General features: G+C 45.9%; 1 protein-coding gene across 1 annotated transcript; it reads right to left on the bottom strand.

Moving 5' to 3' along the window:
* Positions 1 to 1,711: 1,711 nt before the first annotated feature.
* On the bottom strand, positions 1,712 to 9,034 carry LOC123398619 (protein ZINC INDUCED FACILITATOR-LIKE 1-like). Its single transcript, XM_045093069.1, has 17 exons — positions 8,743 to 9,034; positions 5,551 to 5,591; positions 5,000 to 5,060; positions 4,767 to 4,869; positions 4,544 to 4,646; positions 4,420 to 4,473; positions 4,247 to 4,309; positions 4,085 to 4,134; positions 3,913 to 3,988; positions 3,406 to 3,582; positions 3,171 to 3,258; positions 2,972 to 3,057; positions 2,775 to 2,882; positions 2,632 to 2,676; positions 2,444 to 2,532; positions 2,236 to 2,279; positions 1,712 to 1,993 (listed from the first exon to the last, which is right to left on the bottom strand). The coding sequence occupies exons 1-17, from the start codon at positions 8,927 to 8,929 to the stop codon at positions 1,887 to 1,889; spliced, it is 1,482 nt and encodes a 493-aa protein (XP_044949004.1). The 5' UTR covers positions 8,930 to 9,034; the 3' UTR covers positions 1,712 to 1,886.
* Positions 9,035 to 21,578: the final 12,544 nt, after the last annotated feature.

Here is a 21,578-nt window from a genome sequence, read left to right as displayed (position 1 = left end):
AAACTTTGGGTGAGCCTGGGCATCCCATGTGACGAGAAGGACCTCTACTTCTTCTACGCCTCCACCACCATCACTGTGGGGGACGGGGCAAGAACACACTTTCAGACTCCCCTTGGTTGCTTTGCCGCAAACCAAAAGACATCGCTCCCCTTATTTACGAGGCCTCGAGGAGGAAAACTTGGAAGGTTCGAGAAGCATTAAGGAACAAAGCATGGATTCTTAAGATAAAGCCCCCTGATATTCTCGTTGTCCACCACATCCGAAAATTATTCATGCTTTGGGTGCTTGTGACGATTTCCAGATTGATGAGCTTGTAGACGACATTATCGTGTGGAAACACAAAAAATATGGGGTTTACCCAGCGGCCTCAACTTATAGAGCCCAATTCTTGAGCTTGGTCATACCCCCCTTGGACTGCATGATATGGAAGAACTGGGAACCTTCGAATGTCAAGTTTACTACTTGATTGGCCCTCCATGATAGAATTTGGACTGCCGACAGACTTGCTAAGCGGGGATGGAAAAATTATGAATTATGCCCGATGTGCCAACCTGAGCACTTGGCGGGATCCGTTGAAGAGTGGTGGGACATTAAATCTGACATGAATATTCTATCACACAAGACCATAGCCTCTCTAATCATGTTTGTCTCTTGGGCGATTTGGAACGAAAGAAATGTCCGTGTCTTCCGACACAAGAGTGCGCTGCCACCGATCGTCATCAACATCATCCTCGAGCAGACAAAGATATGGGCGCCGTGGATGCAAAGAAACTATAGAAAATTATATTACATGAGTAATTGTCATACGGTGTTGTATGGACACCCATAAAACTCTATTATCTTTTTAGTTAATATATGAAATAATTTTTTGTCCCCGTCTAAAAAAACCTCCCATTGTAACCAGCCTGATGGTTTGCCGGCATCTCGGCTAAATGAAAAATCAGGTGAGCATTTGCCCCCTTGGTGACGTGTCTGGCCCACACCACAGGTCCAAAATGCCGAGCGCCGCCCGTGAAACATCTTGCACAATAGTATCGAATATCACAGATCTAGCCAATTTACTCAAAAGCCTATACTGATCTAGCCAATCTGTTAATCCATCTGTTAATCCAGATATTTTGTCAACTCGTGGTGAGTTAACAAGAAGAGATCCTAGGAACCCTGTCCCTTAGCTTGCTGACAGTGGTTAGTGCCTGGCAGCGCTTTCCACTAGCAAGGACACAGTAGATTATTGCAGACTTGCACTACACAGCGGCAGATTGCTTGGCCATGGATCGACGACGAGTTTACGAGTGCTCTGGCAGCCCCACCTGAGGCCGCCAACGGACTACGTACGTAGGTCAGTGTTTGTCAGTGCGTTGCGATCCTGAACATGAACGTGCATGGCTTTTACACAAGGAGAAAAGAAAGGTTTGTCCATGACTTCCCAGTCGCGGGCGAAATGATTTGTTTCTCATCAGTTGTTTTCACTGGCTGGCTAGCTTTTGTCCTCCACTGATGAGATCCGTCGTGTCTTTGATCCATCAGGCTATAGTTCCTTCTTCCTTTTTTCATCGTCAAAAAATATATTAAAGCAGCTTCTGAAATCAAGTGCAGGCCATCATCTTCTTTCCGCCACCGTTTTTCCTTTTTCTCAAACCTTTTCTCCTTTTGTTGATTTTCTTGGCTTTGCACAAGATACTCGTCAACTGATGCAGAGTCATCGTCCTCCTTTTCAGAAAATGCTCACTAGGTCAAGTGTGCATTTCATTTTTTTAAAAAGTAAACTGGCCGCCTAGGCTCATGCCGAGTTTTAAAATGTCGCTGTTATTGCAATAAAATAATAATTGGAAGAACGTTCCTGTTATTACAATTTTTGACAGGCGACAATCTATACTGCTATGTTCCTAACTGCACTCTTCTCCTACAGTGGGTAAGACCAGGAAAGGCTCAAAGGTAAACATGAGCCCAAGTAGCTGCACCAAATTCAGCACCAAGAATACCATTTGATCACCTGCAGATTCAGTAGACCGAACTAGATCAATTTACTTTCCAAATAACCATATCAAGTATCTATAATCAGAAAGTCCTTCTGAATGTCTCAATCAGGTATATTGCCACCACGAATACATAAATCAGCACACTGTATGCTGTATCTTGCGTCACACCGAAGTTTAGCGGCAAATAAATTGACATACGGAGTACTATTTGATCACTTGGTACTATACAGACGAAGGGAACATACTGATTTGTTACCTGGGAAGAAGGTGCTGTCCTGATGTTTCTGTGCCCATGAGAATCTGCATTCATTCAGTAACATTAGGCGATGAGAATTAGGAGCACACAGCAGAGTGATTCAGCATGATAATTACAGTTTTTTCGGTTTGAAACAAAATCAGTAATCGTAATTGTTTCGCCATTGCACCCTCTTTATGGAAAATATATGATGACAGGAGCTACTCACAGATAACCAGCCCCTATTGGAGCAACTGCCTTGAAAAACGACATGGCAGTTGTCGATATACCATTCGCAGTGCCTCTTTGGTCTTGACGCTGATATCAAATTCAGAAACATTGTTTTATTCAATTCGATTTACACAAACATAGCGTTGCAAATAAAGCTCAATTGGTTATATATATACATGTACATACCACAGCATGGTTCTGCAGAAGGGAAATTCCTGTGCTGGCAGTAATCTGTGCAAGTGGGCAGCATAGAAAGATTAGATACCCTTGGATACATAATTTGCAGTATAATAGACTTTCAGAGAAAGCAGGTGCAGGAAAATGCTTACTGCAACAACACTTCGCATCATGGCTGCAGAGTAGAGAGCGAAAGAAAGTTTGGCGCCAGATAAGTGTGTCATAAAGGGATAAGTACTGACAATAAGTATGGACAGAGCCTACAGTGTCAATTTTAAAAACATTAGCAATGGTGATGAAACCTAATCTGTTTGTTTATCTGGAAAAAGCACGGTAGGAGACTACTCACAGACGAAACACGCGCCGAAATGACTGGTCCCAGAAATTTATGAACCCAGTGATAAATGATAATCTGATATACAAGAAGACTAGCACCTGGACCAAAAGGGGGAAGTATTAGGTCACCCCGTGATACTAACATGCACCTTCAAAGCTACATGAAAGATCAAAAAGTAAAAACATTAGGTAAAGGTAGAGGGATGCAAGACCTGCCACAGCAAGAACTCCACCGATATCTTCAGATGAGAAGCTAAGACCGCCATACTTTCTGTCACTAACAGCCCACAAGGAAAGTATCTAGTATTGAAAGAATCGCATGACAGCCAGAATGTTATTCAATGATAACTATCAAAGGTGAATGCAAGTAGTAGGTAGATGGATTTGGAGACTTGTCATGTAGCAGCAGAATGCAGAAAGGACAAGAGTTCTGAAACAAATATTTACCTCACTATATGCAGTGTCATGAAGACCAAAGAAACAATAGGACACCATAGTTGACATCCATGGCCAATTCTGGAGCAAACTCTTCTTGCGAGGTGAATCCAAATAGGCTTGTTCTGATGGCAAGGCTTTGACTATTTGGATATCCTTCTCCGGAATTTTATGTTTGTGTATGGTCTCCTGTCAGTTCCATTTGAGAAATATAACCATATTAGCATTAGGACATATTGCATGTAATAGCTGAACACAATATATGCCACTAATGTGAATTTATTAAACGCATATATCCACAGCATTTTCAGTATTAGCAAATGTGGGAAGAAAAGCTAGATATAATGTGGACAAAATAAATTTGAACTTCTGTAACATATTTTGTTTCTCTGTTGCAATTGGAATATAAATTTGGTCAAATTAGAGATTATGCCAAGTAATACTAATATTCCTTGTCAGCATTACCTAAGGAAAGATCAAATGAAGATTGATGATAATAAGTAGTGAAACTATACCTACCGGCATCCATATACAACATATTAGAACAATGGCAGCAAGCAATGACACAGCTACACAAGGTAAGAAATATGGAAACCTGCAAAATTAATCCAATGAATCAGCCATGAAGTCCAATATAAATATACTGCAAGCAGTTTTGTAAATAACTATATCTTGATCTTGCTGGATCTACCTCCCAAAAACTGACTCCTTGGAGAATGTTTGTGGGTACTTTTCAGCAGGCTGACAAAAGGAGAGTCGAGTAAGAAAATGAAAGCAGTTCATCTCTTCGTTTTTTTCAAACTAGCAGTCTTGCGAGTGCAATGCAAGTCCATTTATACATGTAGGCTAGTACCTGAGCGAGGTAGCCTCCAAGAGCTGGACCGATTACAAGACCAAAACCCCACGCTGTGTTCACCTTTAATCAAAGAAAAAAAATATTAGCATAATCTTTGTTTTGAAAGGACTACATAATATGAAAACCGCAAGAACATGAGCAAATAATACAGAGTTGTTCTGAGAGATTACAACTGAGAGCCCAAGAGCATGATGTTCAGCTTGACAAACTTCAATAGCATAAGCCTGCACGGTTGATCAATATTTGTAAGCAGAACTGAGATGCCTTCATATTGAAACAGGTAATTTTTAGTACCTTTATTGGAGCAAGTAAACCATTTAGGGAGCCTAGAACAAGTCTTGTAGCTATTGCCATCCAGTACTCTGTACTTAGTCCAAACATTGTGTTAAATATGACCCTGGAATATAAAGAAAGCTAATTAAGTGACTAATGAGTTACCGAATAGCAAGATAAAAATGGTTGCCAAGTTGAATCAGAACTCCTTTTATAAACTGATTTAAATTCATGTTATACTTACACAGACAGAATGGAAAATACAATGACAGGCTTCCGTCCAACACGGTCTGCGACAATGCCCCAAAAAATCGCAGAAAAGGCTCTGCCAATCATGTACGAAGAAGCTACATTTGAAAACAGCAACATAAAAATTTCATTCCTATACATTAAAACATATTTGATATCTCAGGTACAATTCACGATGTATGCTAAATGATGATATTTGTTATCGAATAGTGGAGCCAGAAACTATACCAAGGAAACCAGCATAAGACCCTATATCTTCCTCTGTTTTAGCAACGTGGAAGTCTCTAACCTGTACAAAGGGATACAACGAGATGAGATGTTGTTTGTATTTTTTGTTACAAAATGAGATATTAATTGCATGAAGCAAGATATAAAATTTCCTTAATTTTAGTGAGTACCAAAAATATTTGTATCCTCGAAATTTCAGGCTAGATTCAAACCAAATCCAAATTTAGCTGAATCTTGATAGATTGATTTTCAAAAGAATTTTCAAGATTTCAGATATTTCGGTCATGTATGAAAAAATTCTTTTGATGTCCTCTCAAAAACCCTACTAGTACTATTTTGACAAGTCTGTTAATTTTAGAGCAAAGTAGTAGGGTAAATCCAAAGAATAATTAGGGGCTGTATTAACCTAATTTCAAATGCAAATCTACATCTAAACTTCAACTTTAAGAACACCTGGACAGAGTAAGTAACCAAAAGTAATCTTATATAATCTAATCTACAACTTGATCTAGAGATTAGTGGATGCGATAGGTCGACGATAAAATACATACCATGAAATACATAAAGGGAAAGAGGCATGTGATGGGCAAAGCTGAAAAAGACAAAGCAAGAGCATATATTTATTGTCAGAATGAGGGACACATATTGCACCGGGATGCGTTAGGTGAAACTGCATGATCTATGCAGAGGAACAATCGACAGCTAGGGACAAAAACAGAAAAGAAAGCAGTTAGATACGTGATCATGGAACAACCAACATGTGGTAGTTCATGTTACTCTGGGTAGCTTTCTATCTCAGGCATGCATGACACTCTGTAAAAGCAGTTCTTCTCTTGTCTGAACATGTGCATGGACGTATCACACTTGGAACCTTGCATGGCTTCAGAAATACTGATGGCTTGTGATAGCAATATACTCTAGCATGTATGAATTGGGTACTGAGATTGCTTGCCGCCATGGATCTGGTGGCCATTTTGGATCTGCTCGTGTCACCGAAAATGAGTAAACTGTAGTAGTGCTTATGGAATCTTGATTCTCAGTGATGTGCGACAGACATGGAGTTGCAGGATTCGGTATGTGTTATTAGTTTTGAATCTGTCAAGATTGTTATTGTTTCTAACATTTTAGAGTAGATAAATCACAAGAAGCTAGAGTAAGGGTGTGAATGGATATTCTTGCTCTGGAACAGCATTAATTATATATGTTTGTACTTTGACAATGGATGGAAAACGAGTTTGCAGATGAGCTATTTATGTACTCCCTCCGATCCATAACAAGTGTGAGCGATTTTGAACTAAAACCACTGGCGGCGGTTCGATGTCGGCGCATTTTGGCCAGCTTCATCTTGGAGGCTGTGACGTCGGCGGCGCTCGTTTGGTGGAGCAACGGTGTTGCTGTTTGCGTCATCAGACTCGGGATGCTCCGGAGAAAACCCTAGATCTGAGCCTTCCTGGATCGGACGATGATGGCGTTTTATCGCCTTCCCTTCTGGGGGCATCGTTTTGGAACAAGTGCTGGCTGGAGGAATGGTGGAGTGGTGCTTCATCTCACACATTGATGGCGGCGGATATCGGCGGCATGGCGCTGTGGGGACTCGGCGTCCGATGCGTGAAGATGAACTCGCGCAGGAGGAGGTAGCAGTCTGGCGTCATGGTGACGTCAATGGCAGAGTGGCTACACAATGTAGAAGTCTAAATATCTGCTCTGAAGACGGACCGGTGGATGGCGGCGACTGCACACGAGTGCGTCAGATCGGTTTTGTGCCCTAGACCTGGTATGTGGCAGATGGCTAGACCGGCTCGGCTGGGGCTTCCGGCTTTTGATGTTAGGCTTAGGTAAGTGGTCTAGGTATGTGGCCCAGCTAGCACCCTTTCATCATATGGACAGGAGTAGCGACAGATGTTGCGAAGATGGCGGATCCAAACATATTGTTGTAATACTTTGTAAGGTCCTCAAGAATAATCAATAAAATGGCTGCATGCATCTTTCAGATGCAGAGTCCGGGGTCATCCTCCTTTTCTAAAAAAAAAACTAAAACCACTGACACTTTTTATGGATCGGAGGGAGTACCGTTTTTTCCTTCACTAATTAGATCTGGAAAAATGAGTTATTTTGTATATTTTTCTATCACTTGTTAAGGCAAATTTTAAACAAATCTAAAGAACATGTTCGGGTTATTTTCAGTATACCTTGTGAATCCTGATCTGGCATCGCCTTATACTTCCGGTACTTGGCTTTACCCCCACACATGTAAGTGCATCTTCAACAGCGTTAATAATCGGATGTCCAAAAATGTTCTCAGACATGTGCGGACGTGTCCGTAGACATCCGACCGGCAGACACCATCCAAACTTTTATTTTTGGAACAACACACCATCCAAGGTTATCTCTCATTTTTTTCCCTATTTGTGCGGTCTCCTCCTTTATCAAATTTGCTCGATCAATAGCATTTGACAATACATTTATATAGTTGCAAACAAGTGCAACTGACAATAGAAACGCCAAAAAATAGCAACAAAAGCACCAAAAATTGAATTTTGGTGTTCAATAAATACTCCCACCGGTTTGTAAATACTAAGTATTTTTAGAGATTTTTTGAACTACATACGAATATATGTAGACATATTTTAAAGTATAGATTCATTTATTTTGTTCCGTATGTAGTTCATATTATAAAATCTCTAAAATGACTTATACTTCCTCCGCTCATAAATACAATTTCTTACTAAAATTTCAATACAGATCATGTATAAAGCAAAATAAACAAATCTACATTTTAAAATATGTCTATCTTTATCTTTATCTTTACCTAATAATAAAGAGGCTGTCGCTTCCGTCGGAAAACCCACCGAGGTGATTTTACAAAAAAAAACCTTACTGTTTATCACATTAAACTCGTAGTATATATTAAATATTTTTTAAATACTCATATCTTTTAAACTGTAACTCCAAATTTAACATATTATACATGGAATTTGATTAGAAAAATATGTAGAATTTAAATATGATATTATTTTATCTGTTAAACGTTTAATAAAAATACTATCTAGGGTGCAATCTTAATAAATAAGTCATTATTCGTCTTTCTTTCATACCGGTACTCATCCGGGTTGGGAATGAACACGTCAACAAAATCAGGATTAGAGATGAAACTGAAGGTCACTTGACTGATTCTTTGTACGTATTAAATCTACATGCAAGCCGTGTTAAAATAGAAGACCTGTGAAATTTTGAACTGCATTTTTGTAGGATAAGACCATCTTTATTTGTATCGTAACTATAAATTCTTAAATTATAGACATTTTTTATAAATTAAGAGCGTGTGCCGTGTGGTATTTCTTTCTCCCGTTGCAACGCATGAAACCTTTTGCTAGTATATATATATACAGCCATGAGGCAAGTGAGGTGATCACCTGAGTAACTGAGAATATATCAGGAGGCCGGGTCCGTGTAACAATTCTCGTGTCACGTGACGAACCTAGGGCCCTACTCAACCTCTGTGCAACGTGTATGTCGGACAATGACTTGTCTCTGTTTGTGGCATCCTGTCGCCGTACGGCCGGTCACCGAAAAGACCGTATATTTCCATTACGACGACACCTCTATTATATGATATATAAAGACCGTAAAAATGTACATGCATTGTACTCTAGTCTGATGCAGAATGCCAGAATGTGCGCCCCTCTGATGTAATGTAATCTAATCTAATCTAATCTAGTCGTAGAGAAGGAGTGGTTACGTACACGAGGCGAGGGTGGTGAGGCCGACGAAGAAGAGCTCCCTGTAGGGTATCCTGCCGCCGCAGCTCTCCTTCCTCCGGTCCTGCGCGCAGCCGGGGCACCCCGCCTCGTGATGATAGCTCGCCGCCGACAAAGACGCCGGCAGCAGCAGCGGCGCCGCCGCCGCCGCTCCTCTTTCCTCGTCCCCCATTACAATGCGGAGCTCTCTCTCGTCAATGGACTGGGGCGGATGAATACGCTTCGTCCCGGGCTTTGGCTGGGTCCATCTATCGGGTGCTGTCTCCGGCCGGGATTTATACAAAGCGAAGCCGGTAGCTAGTTCGCAGGCTGGCACGCTAAGCCGCACGATGTGCACTACCTGCTCCGTGCTTTTACGTGTATATGTTACACGTGACACCTACGTGGTATGAGCGCTTTTTGCTCTGGTTCGATTCAATTCAATGGTCCGGGTGTTGGGACTAAATTGGATGTTCGCGGCGGGTGAGATTCTTTCCGATTTTCTCCTCTAATGTTGTGTTTGGTTGAGATGTACTCCCTCCATTCTTAAATATAAGTTTTTTAAGCGATTTCATTAGATGTCTACATACAAAACAAAATGATTGAATGTACACTTTAAAGTATGTCTATATACATCCGTATGTAGTCCACTAGTGAAATCTCTACGAAGACTTATATTTAGAAACGGAGGGAGTAGATTATAAGAAAGATGTTGTAGGAAAGGTGTTATAAAAAAGCTGAAGGCTAAAATTTAGGATACCTTCAGCTTCGAAATTTACATTAAAAAGAAGTTAAAGATTTTAAAAACTGCTTTGAACATTTATTCCTTTGATTAACTTTTAGCTTTTTAAAATAGAAGTTGATAAAAGAAGCTGAACCAAGCACAAGAGTTTCCCAGCCCCCAAGGGTTAGGAATTATAAAGGATTTGCCGATCCCTTTGCCTTCACCTAATCCCCTTAAATCTCCCATATTTCCTCCCATCCTAATCCCTTATATTTTCTACACGTACAAATAGTGTTTCATACTCCCTTCGTTTCTAAATATAAGTTTTAACAAGAGCGAGAGCGAGAGCGAGACAAGTGGCCGAAGATTGAGAGCGAGAGCGAGCGTCTCCATCTACCGCCGTCTGCCACTCCGGCGGCGGCGGTCACCCCTTCCCGTCGCCGGTCGCTCCGACCCCGACGGCCACCCCCCTCCCGCCGGGTCGTGTGCCCCTCCGCCGCTTCCCCGTGGTTCCCTCGTCGCCCTCCCCGGCACCCCTCGCCATGGACGCTAGCCCCAAATAGGTCACCTCCTCCTTTCGACGCAACGGTGAGCAGCCCGTCGTCTCGGGGCTAGGGCTCTCCTCCTGCTCCGGTGGTTCTGAGGCCTCGGGCCCCGCTCCACTCGTGCCGGTGGTCGCGTAGCCGGCGGCGGCCTGGCGGCAGCCGCGCCCCTCGCGGCGTGAGAGGTGGAGGCTGCGCCACGGGCTGGGCGACCAGGGTGATCCCGCGCCGCCCGCTCCTAGGCCTGTGCGTGAGATCTCCCCCGAGATGCAGGGGCTCTGCTTCCGACGCTTCGAAGCAGGGCATCTCCGGCGAGACTGTCCTAACGAGGTGGTTTGCTTCCGTTGTGGGCTGCCGGGGCATAGCTCCAAGGAGTGCAAGCGGCCTAGGAGCCCGTCGTCTGAGGGTGATCTCCGGAGGTTGACGGCAACCAAAGTGGCCCGTCGAGATGCCCCCTGCCACCCATCCTCCCCATCCCCTCCTCCACCGCCGCCCCTTTCGACGCCACTACCGCCGCTCAGGGTAGTTGGCATGTGCTTCGGGCGCCAAGACTGGAGCTTCCGCTCGACACAGCGGCGCCACCTGAGGATGTGTGCTACGTGCGCCGTTACCAATCCATGGAACAATTGGAGAGGCGCCTGCAGTTTTCCATGGTTGCGTATGTCGGTGGCGCCCGTCGCGACCTTTCGTCGGAGTTCGTGCTCGAGGCGCTCAGCGCGAAGGCTGGTGTCTCCCGAGAGTGGGTCTCAGTCATCCTCCCAAGACCGGAGGATTTTCTGGTGGTGTTTGGGCGGGAGGAACATCGCAACAGAGTCACTGCCATTCCTGTGTTCGAGCACAATGGCGTCCGGCTGTTCTTCCGCCCATGGAACAGGCAAGCCCAAGAAGTTCACTCCATGCTTCGTTTCAAGGTGACGCTGGAGATTGAAGGCATTCCGCCTCATGCCTCGGACAGGGAGGTGGTCGAGTGCTTGCTCGGATCTTCCTGCATGGTGGATACGGTGGTGCCGGAAACTCACTCGCGCGCCGTTCTGTCCTCCTTCAAGGTCTCGGCGTGGACGGCAAATCCGAAAGCCATTCCTGCCATCCGGTGGCTCGCGGTGCCGGAGCCGGGGATGTGTTCGCCGCTCGTTGAGCCCACGTTGTTGCAGTACAAAGTTCTGATCCACCTGGACGAGGTTTGGGATTTCTCCAACGCCAGCGAGCCTTGGTTCCTCGGGTCCTCCTCGAGTAGCGGTCAGAGTTGTTGGAGAAAGTTGCATGGGAAATAAAAAATTTCCTACGCACACGAAAACCTATCATGGTGATGTCCATCTACGAGTGGAGATTAGATCTACGTACCCTTGTAGATCGCACAGCGGGAAGCGTTAAAAAATGCGGTTGATGTAGTGGAACGTCTTCACGTCCCTCGAACCGTCCCACGAATCGTCCCGCGATCCGTCTCACGATCCGTTCTGATCTAGTGTCGAACGGACGGCACCTCCACGTTCAGCACACGTACAGCTCGACGATGATCTCGGCCTTCTTGATCTAGCAAGCAAGACGGAGAAGTAGATGAGTTCTCCGGCAGCGTGACGACGCTTCGGTGGTGGTGATGATCTACTCCTGCAGGGCTCTGCCCGAGCTCCGCAGAAATCCGATCTAGAGGTGAAACTGTGTGGTATAGGCTAGAGTTGCACGTGGCAAAGTTGTGTCTCAAAAAGTCCTAAACCACCACTATATATAGGAGGGAGGGGGAGGGGCTAGCCTTGAGGGACAAGTCCCTCAAGGTGCGCCGGCCGCCAGGAGGAGGAGGACTCCTCCTCCAATTCGGTTTGGGAAGGAGGAGTCCTCCTCTTCCTTCCCACCTCCCTCTTTCCTTTTTTCTTTTTCTTTTCTTTTGGTATTTTCTTATGTGGCGCCATAGCCCTCTTGGGCTGAATCCACCAGCCCACTAAGGACTTGTGGCACCACCCTAGGGCCTTGGTGAAAAGGATCGAGATGGACCTAGAGGGGGGGGGTGTGAATAGGTACAGTTCCAAATTTTAATAATTACTTATCAATTTTAGGCAAAGGTGCGGAATATGAGCGTAGGCCTAATAATTGCTATGACAAGGAGTAAGCTATTTAGAGTGAAGTAAGGCAAGCGGTAAACAATAATCAAATACAAGTACGTAATAAGGATTAACACAAGTAGAGAGTTAGGGTTAGGAATAACCGAAACTCCAAGAGAGACGAGGATGTATCCCGATGTTCACTTTCTTGGAGGGAAGCTACGTCACCGTTAGAGGGGCGGATGTTACCACGAAGGCACACCAACGCCACGAAGGCTCACCCTATTCTCCCTTTGAGATAACTCCACGAAGGCGTTTCTCAACCACTAGTGGTAAGCCTTGAGGTGGCTTCCAAACCTTCACAAACTTTCCGGGGGAAATCACAATGGTTTGATTCCTCTCCGAAGACTCCTACCGCCTAGGAGTCTCCAACGTCCAAAAGTAACAAGATCACGGGGATTGCTCAAAACTTGCTCAAATCACAAATCACTTTGGTGGGAAGGAGGAGAAGGAGACGATCTATCTTTTGATTGGAACAACACTCAAAGGGACTCACCAATGCTCTTGGGATCTAAGATTGAGTGTAGACAAGAGTGAGTGAGAAGAAAGGTGTTCTTGTGTGTGTTCTAGCTATGTTGGACACCCTCTCACGAAGTGGGGGGGTATATATAGTGGGGAGTGTAAAACAGCCGTTGGGGACACTTTAAGTCACACAGGGTTCGGACGTCCGGCAGTTCACGGATGTCCGGGCGTCCAGAAGGTGTCGGACGTCCGACAGGGGTCGGTCGTCCGAGGGTTGTAGATATGCCTGGAATCACTGTGAGTAGAACAGGGACCGGACGTCCGGAGAAGGCCGGAAGTCCGAGTTATTCGACTCAACTTCTTCTGGTGCAAGATTCCGGATTTCTGAAAGGGGACGGACGTCCGGCCCTCGGATGTCCGGAGGGAGCCGGAAGTCCGAGTTATATGGCTCAAGTACTTCTGGTGCAGGGCTTTGGATTTCCGAAGCTGGTCGGTCGACCGGCCCTCGGACGTCCGAAGGGAGCCGGAAGTCCGAGTTATATGGCTCAAGTTCTTCTGGTGCAGAGCTCCGGATTTCCGAAGCTGGTCGGTCGTCCGACCCTGACCGGCCCTCGGACGTCCGGAGGGAGCCGGAAGTCCGAGTTATATGGCTCAAGTTCTTCTGGTGCAGAGCTCCGGATTTCCGAAGCTGGTCGGTCGTCCGACCCTCGACTGGCCCTCGGACGTCCGGAGGGAGCCGGAAGTCCGAGGCATTAGTCTTGTTTTGAGATAAAAACAAAGTAGTGAAGATGTGGTATTCAGCAGAATAGTGAATATGTGGTATGAGCAAATTCATCGCAAAACCTGTGATCCCCTCTTAATAGTGCGGGATCCCTATACTCAAGAATAGTAAACTTAAAAGGATAGTCTACATCATCTTTTCTCAATCCCGAGCCTTCTTGATATATAAATCCCGATCTTCTCAGACCACCTTGACACATAATTCTCAATCTACTAAAGTACTTGCCATCCTGAGATACACTCAACAAATAGGATTAGTTTCCTATGTATGTGTTGTCATTAACACCAAAAGTTGATTAGGGGCATAACATGCACTTTCAATCTCCCCCTTTTTGGTAGTTGATGACAACATATACATAGGTCTTAAAAGATTTAACATACATTATAGCCTTGGAGAGGTTTAGTACGGAGCTCCCCCTTAGTATGTGCATGATAAAATATCGAAGCTCCCTTTTAATGTGTGTATCGAAAATATAATGGATCATCATGTAGAGATAATAGATCATCATAGAAGTAGTGGAGCAAAACATAATAGCCTATGATGATATCATAGCAATCCATAGCAATCCCAACATTCATAAGTAGCCATACATGAGTTTATCCATTACATTGCAAATTTAGACTAAATCTCCAAAGACTAAAAACTACGATACATTACTCCCCCTTTGGCACCAAGTACCAAAAAGGGAGGCACCAACAGCATCAACCAGCTCAGAGATCATCAGCATCATCATCATCATCGTCGTCAGGCAAGCCACTGCCACCAGCCTCGTCAAGAAAATCAGCCCACTCTGGACCAGATGGGAAGCCAATGTCAGAAGGAGGAGCAGCAGGAAGGGCCTCATCATCACTCACATCAAGAGCGCCCGAGTCTCTCAGACGAGCCTTGAGGGCATTCTTGGAGGAGACGAGGCGAGAAACCACATCATGGGTTTGACCACACTGGAAAGAGACGACCTTCATCATAGCAGAATGTGCCTTGCCAATGAATTTGGCAAAGCGACCGAGAGGAGCTGAGCTAGATGAAGGGGTTGCTGACCGGGCAGCAGTGCGGCGAGTGGATGTGGAGGATGGGGTTTTCTTGGGAGCATAGTTATCCGCCATGTGAGCGGGAATGACCCACTTGTGATGTGTGTGAGTGACAGCAACAGAGAATTCAGCAACATGATTAATAAGAGCCTGGATGAAGGGGGCATGAGGGAAGGCTCGCTTGTATTGAAAACTAGCAAGCCGAATCTCATGCCATAGAAAGTGAGGCACATTAATTTTTCTCTTGGGGTGCTCGTACAAATGTAACATGATTTCAATACAGTAGCCACTGCAAAACCCCTTATCACCCATCTTGGGATAGATGGTGCGGATAAGACACTGAAAGATGATAAAGTAAGGAGAGCGCCAGATGGATACCTGGTTAAGATCCTTCATGCGTTCATCCGCATCAAGTTCACGGAGTGGTTTGAGGAGATACCCACACGCCTCAATTAGCTTATGTGCATGATTAGGATCATTCTTATGTATTTTGAAACCGGAGTTGGGGAAACCAAGTGCGGCAACAAACGTATCATAAGAGGCTGTGAAGTGAACGAGAGAGGTTATCCAGCTAACACTGTGGTTTGGACCAAAGAAGCATGTGGCATAAAACTGGTGCATGGCAGCAGCGTTAAAATCGCGACGAAAAGCAAAGGGGGCAGCAAGCCCCGATGACTCAATAAGCTCAATGGCACCCAGGTATTTCGCCGGGTGCGTGCGAATATTCTCAAGATCTATGAAGTGATGAATAGAGAGACCCTTAGGAACTATGACTGTAGTAAAGATGTCCGCCTGGACGTTTGTGCGGAAACGTGAGTCCATAGAATCACGTACGACAGAGAATTGATCAACGTCGCGGCGGAAAGTGAGGTAGGAAGACTTAGCAACCGTGGTGAAGTTCGTGACTTCACGACCTAAGGTAGCAGGGGGTTCAAGTGAGATGCGACGAGCTTCACCTTCGGGCTATGCAGGAGGAGGTGGTGGCATGTAGGAGGGCCTGCGAGTCCGGGGCTTTGGCATGGACCTCCGAACGGTGGGCTGGTCAGCACGGTCCTCGGCGGCAAGCTCATCCTCGAAGTCAGAGCCTTCAGACGACGAGGGGAGTTGTTGAGATGGAGGACGTCAGGAAGTTCGTTTGAAGGGACAACGTTGCCCTTCTGAGTCCGACCCCTTCCAGTAGGGGCACGAGCGGATGAGCCAGCAGCGTCCTTCCGGGCGGAGTGCTTAATCTTTGGCATGATGCACACAAACCTACACGGATGGAAACCCAAAGGGGAACGGTCACGGGCAAACCATACGAACGAACACGTGAACTTGGGAGAAAAGGAATCCAAACGCGAGGGGAACGGAGGAGATACCTGCAGATCGAGAGAGGATAGGAAGAGGAGATGGATCCCGCGGAGGAGATCAGGCAGATCCCGCAGGGGCGGCGCGGGCGAGCTCTCCAGGTGCTGGAGGCGGCGGCTGGGGGAAAAGCGAGGCGCGTGGGGGCTAGGGCAAAGCCCAGCCCGCGCCCTGCTATTTATAGGGCCCCGATGTGTCGGACGTCCGACAGGCGTCGGACGTCCGGAGTGGATTTTGCCGTCGGACGACCGACACAGGCCGGACGTCCGGAATGAGGTTAGCCGCCGGACATCCGAGACACCTCGGACGACCGAGAGAGGAGGAGGCAGAGGCTGATTCTGGAATTTTGATGATGAGATGATTTTTCATGGTTTATCACAAAGAGCACGAACATAGTTGCCTACAAGAGTTACATATACTACTTGCGGACAGAAGTTGATTTATGAATATTTTGTAAGATCAAAACACAGAATTATGACCCACTCCCCCTAAATGTATGCCCACATCAAGACAATAACATAATGTGAGTGTGTGTATGTGTGCAAGATTTCAAGTTATGTTATCAAGCTCCAAGATACCAAGTTCACACCTAAGTTGACAGAACCTAGCTAAGTGGCTTGGTGAAAATGTCAGCGAGCTGCATGTCGGTACCCACATGGGTAATATCAATGTCACCCTTTTGCACATGGTCTCTCAAGAAATGATACCTAATATCAATATGTTTTCTGCGAGGGTGATCAATGGGGTTCTCGGAGATCTTTATGGCACTTTCATTATCACACAGAAGAGGCACGTGTCGATACGTGATACCATAATCCTTTAGGGTTTGCCTCATCCATAGCAGTTGGGTTGCACAGCTTGCGGCTGCAATATATTCGGCCTCGGCCGTGGAGAGAGAAACACAATTCTTCTTTTTCGAGGACCAACTTACCAAGGAGCATCCAAGAAACTGACATGCACCGGAAGTGGATTTCCGTCCCACTTTGTCACCGGCCCAATCCGCATCGGAGTACCCAATAAGATCGAACTTTGCATCCTTAGGGTACCATAATCCTAACTTTGGGGTGTGAACAAGGTATCTAAGAATATGCTTAACCGCCGTATGATGGCTTTCCCTAGGGGAAGCTTGAAATCTAGCACATATGCCTACACTTAACATGATGTCCGGTCTAGATGCGCAAAGATAAAGTAACGAACCAATCATGGAGCGGTAAGTAGATGGGTCAAAAGGAATACCGTTGGTGTCTTCATTTAGAATTATATCTGTGGCCATGGGTGTCTTCATTGGTTTAGCATTTGTCATATCAAATTTTTCAAGAATGTCCTTGAGGTACTTAGTTTGAGACAAGAAAATTCCTTCTTGAAATTGTTGTATTTGAAACCCAAGAAAGAACTTCAAGTCCGTGTTGAGTGACATCTCAAAGGTCTTGGTCATGGAGGCCGCAAACTTCTTGCATAAATGGATGTTAGGAGAACCAAAAATGATGTCATCTACATAGATTTGGCATAAGATCAAATCACCATTTTCCCTCTTAGTAAAAAGAGTGGGATCGATCATTGTCACGCCCAAGATGCGACCCTATCCTCAATTTGGCACGAGGGCCTCGTCAGGGATAGAAGCGCATCTCGTCGTGTCGCAAGAATGGATATCGTTACAAGTACATGTACTGAAAAGATGAGATATATAAAGGGTTGGCTTACACTCGCCACAAGCTACATCAGAGTCACATCAGTACATTACATAATCATCAAGAGTAAGAGCAGGGTCCGACTACAGACGAAAACAAACGACAAAAGAAGAACGACGTCCATCCTTGCTATCCCAGGCTGCCGGCCTGGAACCCATCCTAGATCGATGAAGTAGTAGAAGAAGAAGAAGCAACTCCAAATGAACAATCAATGCGCTCCCGTCAAGTAACTTTTACCGGTACCTGTAACTGGTGTTGTAGTAATCTGTTAGCCACACGGGACTCAGCAATCTCATTTCCGAAGGTATCAAGACTAGCAAAGCTTAATGGGTGAGGCAAGGTTAAGTGGTGAGGTTGCAGCAGCGGCTAAGCATATATTTGGTGGCTAAACTTACGAGTACCAGAAATAAGAGGGGAAAGATCTACGCATAGCGGACGTGAACTACAGACGATCAAAAGAATGATCCTGAACACCTACCTACGTCAGACATAACCCCACCGTGTCCTCGATCGGAGAAGGAACTCACGAAAGAGACAATCACGGTTACGCACACAGTTGGCATATTTTAATTAAGTTATCTTCAAGTTATCTACAACCAGTGTTAAACAAAGTTTCCACGTTGCCACATAACCGCGGGCACGGCTTTCCGAAAGATTTAACCCTGCAGGGGTGCTCCAACTAGTCCATCACAAATTACCACAAGCCGCATAGAAATCCTCAATCACGAAGCTCGCGATCTCGTCGGATTCCCTAGTGGAAAACCTCAACTCTGAGATTACCCAAAGCATCACTGGAATCCCGATGCACAAGATATTTCGTCAAAGGTAAAACTAATCCAGCAAGGCCGCCCGACGTGTCGACGACCCCGATAGGAGTCGCGTACCTCGTTCTCAGGACACGGCGGATGGGTCACACTAGGAGAACCAAACCTCGGGTTGCCCCGCGGTGGCCCCGTAGTCTGCCAATTTGGACCAACACTCATGAGGAGCACTGGCCCGGGGGTTGATTAAATTATCCTCGGGGCCCGGGAAGTCCCTATGCAATTTTATTAGGTGATTAGGCAAATGTAGTACCAAAGTTGGGCCTTGCCAGACCAGCTTTAATCTAAAACGAATTATCAAGGGGGTCCCCATAACAACCCCGATCATGTTAGGAGCGCTCAATTATGGAACATAACACCGGTAGCCGGTAACTAAAGGGGGCAAAGGTGGAACAAAACACCAGGCTAGAAAGGCCGAGCCTTCCACCTTTTTCCAAGTATATAGGTGCATTAAATTAATTAGCATTAATATGGTGATATAAGAAGGAACCCGTGCTTTCGCATGGAAGCAATACACCTGCAACTAGCAACGCTAACAACGGGGTTAAGCAAGCAGTAACATAGCCAATCAGTGGTTTGCTAGGTCGAACAGGTTGAAGGTTTCATGGCATTGTTGAGAGGCTGATATTTAACATGTGGTAGGCAACGAGACATAACGATAGAAACGGTAAAACTAGCATGGCAATGATAGTAATGGTATCTGGGGAAATGATCATCTTGCCTGAGATCCCGCTTGGAAGAAGAATGCCTCCGTGAAGCAGACGAACCGACGTAGTCGAACGGGTCCTCACATCCGACACGCTTGCGGAACTCTAACGAGACGGGGGAAACCGGAAACTAGCATCAACACATGGGATTCACCACACGATGCACAACACATATGATGCATGAGCAGCTAAATACATGCAAGTCACGGCATGACAATTTCACACAATCAAAACTACACATTAAGTGAAGTTCAATATGCAACGAGTTGCATATTGACGAAACTTCACATATGAATTATTTAGTTCACTCCCGGTTATTTACACGGCAATATTAATGTTGTCAAACATGCAAGAGGTGAAGCGGTAATTAACCTACCTATCTAGACATTTTAAATGAGGTCGGAGATGACATATAGCACCTCCGAAACGACCTCACATGGTAATTTTCAATTCTGTCCAGATCTGATTTAACACCTTTAATTAGTTGTTAAAAAGAAAAAAAAATAGGTTCACGTGATTCTACGCGTCAAGGCAAACAATCTACACATAAAGAACATCTCCAACGGAGCTACAGTTCAAAAGATACAAGCACCGCAAGATATGATGGCATGAATGCAAAATGTGTGCAACGGCGGCTACGAGCACTTCAACACATGCAACCAGCAAGACAAAATGAAACTACACAAGATTCTAAGCAAGTTTCATGTAGGACACGATCAAATCAGAGGTACGGTTCAAAAACTACGAGCAAAACAAGAAAACACTACAACCTGTCAAAATCAGCCACATAGCACTTTCTACGCCTCACAACTTCGGCTACACAACTCCGATAAGCTCAAGCAAGGCATGGCATGAAAGAGGGAAAGATGCACTACTACAAACAACTAACAACAACTAGCATGGCAGCAAGGAACACCAGGGAAAGAAGTCACAAAATGGCTTCCCATACACTATTTCAGACTTAGTGAAAATAACACCTCGTGAAAGTGCAGTTTTCGATCTGAAGCAATATTGACAGCAGCCAAATTCTAAGCTACAGGTCTCCAAATGGCATGAAACTTAACAGCATGCTAGAGAAACATAAGTGGTACAACTAACTCCATTGGACCAACCTCAAAAGAGCTACATATCACAAGATGCAAGCAAGACAAGACAGCAACAAAATAATAACAGATCCCAGACTTAGAAATATTTCAGCTCCTCTAAAACAGCACTATTTCTAGCAACTTTAGAGCAAGCAAAATACACCTAAACATGCATTTCGGTTGCAACTAAAAATACCAGGGGCTAAACAAAACATCCAAGATCAACTCACTAGTTGACAACTAATTCAAACGAGGCACGGAATAAATCCTACGAATTAATCAAAAGGGCATCACGACAAAAATATCGCGCGAACTAACTACCTCAAAAGCTAAAAACTAATAGCATAGAAAAATCCAATGAATTTTTCTAACCCGAAAACATATAAAATATGTGGGGTTTGCAACACAAAATAATGCCACACATTAATGCGAGAAGATAACCTATATACGGGAAAATAAACTACCGGCAATCCATACACGCAAAAAATCAAAAGACTGGTCTAAAATACATGATAAAATGGTCCCTAAAACATAGACATTTTATCTATGGCATACGGACAATACGGTCTAGCGCGAAAAATAAATACGGCGTCTAACCTCTATAGACAGCACGGTAAACAATGCATATGGCACGCTAAACTACGTCAAACACATATGCAAGTTTTAAATTCGTGTTCTACGCGCGAAACTACCACAAAACCATATACTACACGTTCCGATACGACTAACGGAATAAAAGCTACGGTCGTTTTAATATGTCTATATTTCCTGAAATTATATAATCCCAAAAATGACCTAATATCTAATGGGCCCGATCTACTACTAGGCCCAACACAACTAACACAACAACAGAAAACAAAATAAAATAAAAACACAGGCGCAGGGGGGAGAGGCTCACCATGGGCTTCGGCCCAGATCTGGAGGCGGTTTGGAGGGGGGCTTGGGCCGGCTTGGGAGGTGATGGCCTCGCTGGCGAAGAAGCCTGGGCCAAGTCAACGGGGCCGAGGAAGGGCGAGGCGGAGGGGCGCTGGTGGGCCGGCCCACGCGGGCGAGGAGGCGGCTGGTGCTTGCTCGGTGTGCTCGCCCCCTCGACCAGGAGGCCACGGCGGCGCTGGCAGGGCTGGGCGCCGACGGGAGCTGCTGCAGGGGAGGCTAGGCGATGGGAGGAGGCGGAGCCGGCCGGATCTGGCAGGACCTCGCCGGATCCGACCGCCGGCGGGGCGAGGCAGCGAGGCGGCGGGGTTCGAGGCTGGTTGGCGGGAGGCAGCAGGGCGGCGAGGCGCGGTACGACGAGGAGGCGAAGCACCGGTGGGGAGGCCGGCCGGCGGCGGCGGGCCGGTGGCCAGTGGCCTGCGGGGAGGTGCGGCGGTGCGCCGGGAGGGACTCGGGCAGCACGGGGATGGCAGGAGCTTGGGGGCGAGGCTGCTCGGCTGGGGCTCGGGAGCTAGACCGGGGCGGCGGCGGCTCGGATGGGCTCGGGCGGGCCACGCGCGGGCTCGCGTGCCCGGCGGCTGGTGGGTCGAGAGAGGATGTGGAAGAGAGCCGCAGGCACGGAAAACGATGGGGG

The sequence above is a fragment of the Hordeum vulgare genome, chromosome 5H, assembly GCF_904849725.1.
Source record: "Hordeum vulgare subsp. vulgare chromosome 5H, MorexV3_pseudomolecules_assembly, whole genome shotgun sequence".
NCBI classification, from domain to species: domain Eukaryota; kingdom Viridiplantae; phylum Streptophyta; class Magnoliopsida; order Poales; family Poaceae; genus Hordeum; species Hordeum vulgare.
The sequence above is the reverse complement of the archived record's forward strand: the minus strand, read 5'-3'. Positions and strand labels throughout refer to the sequence as shown.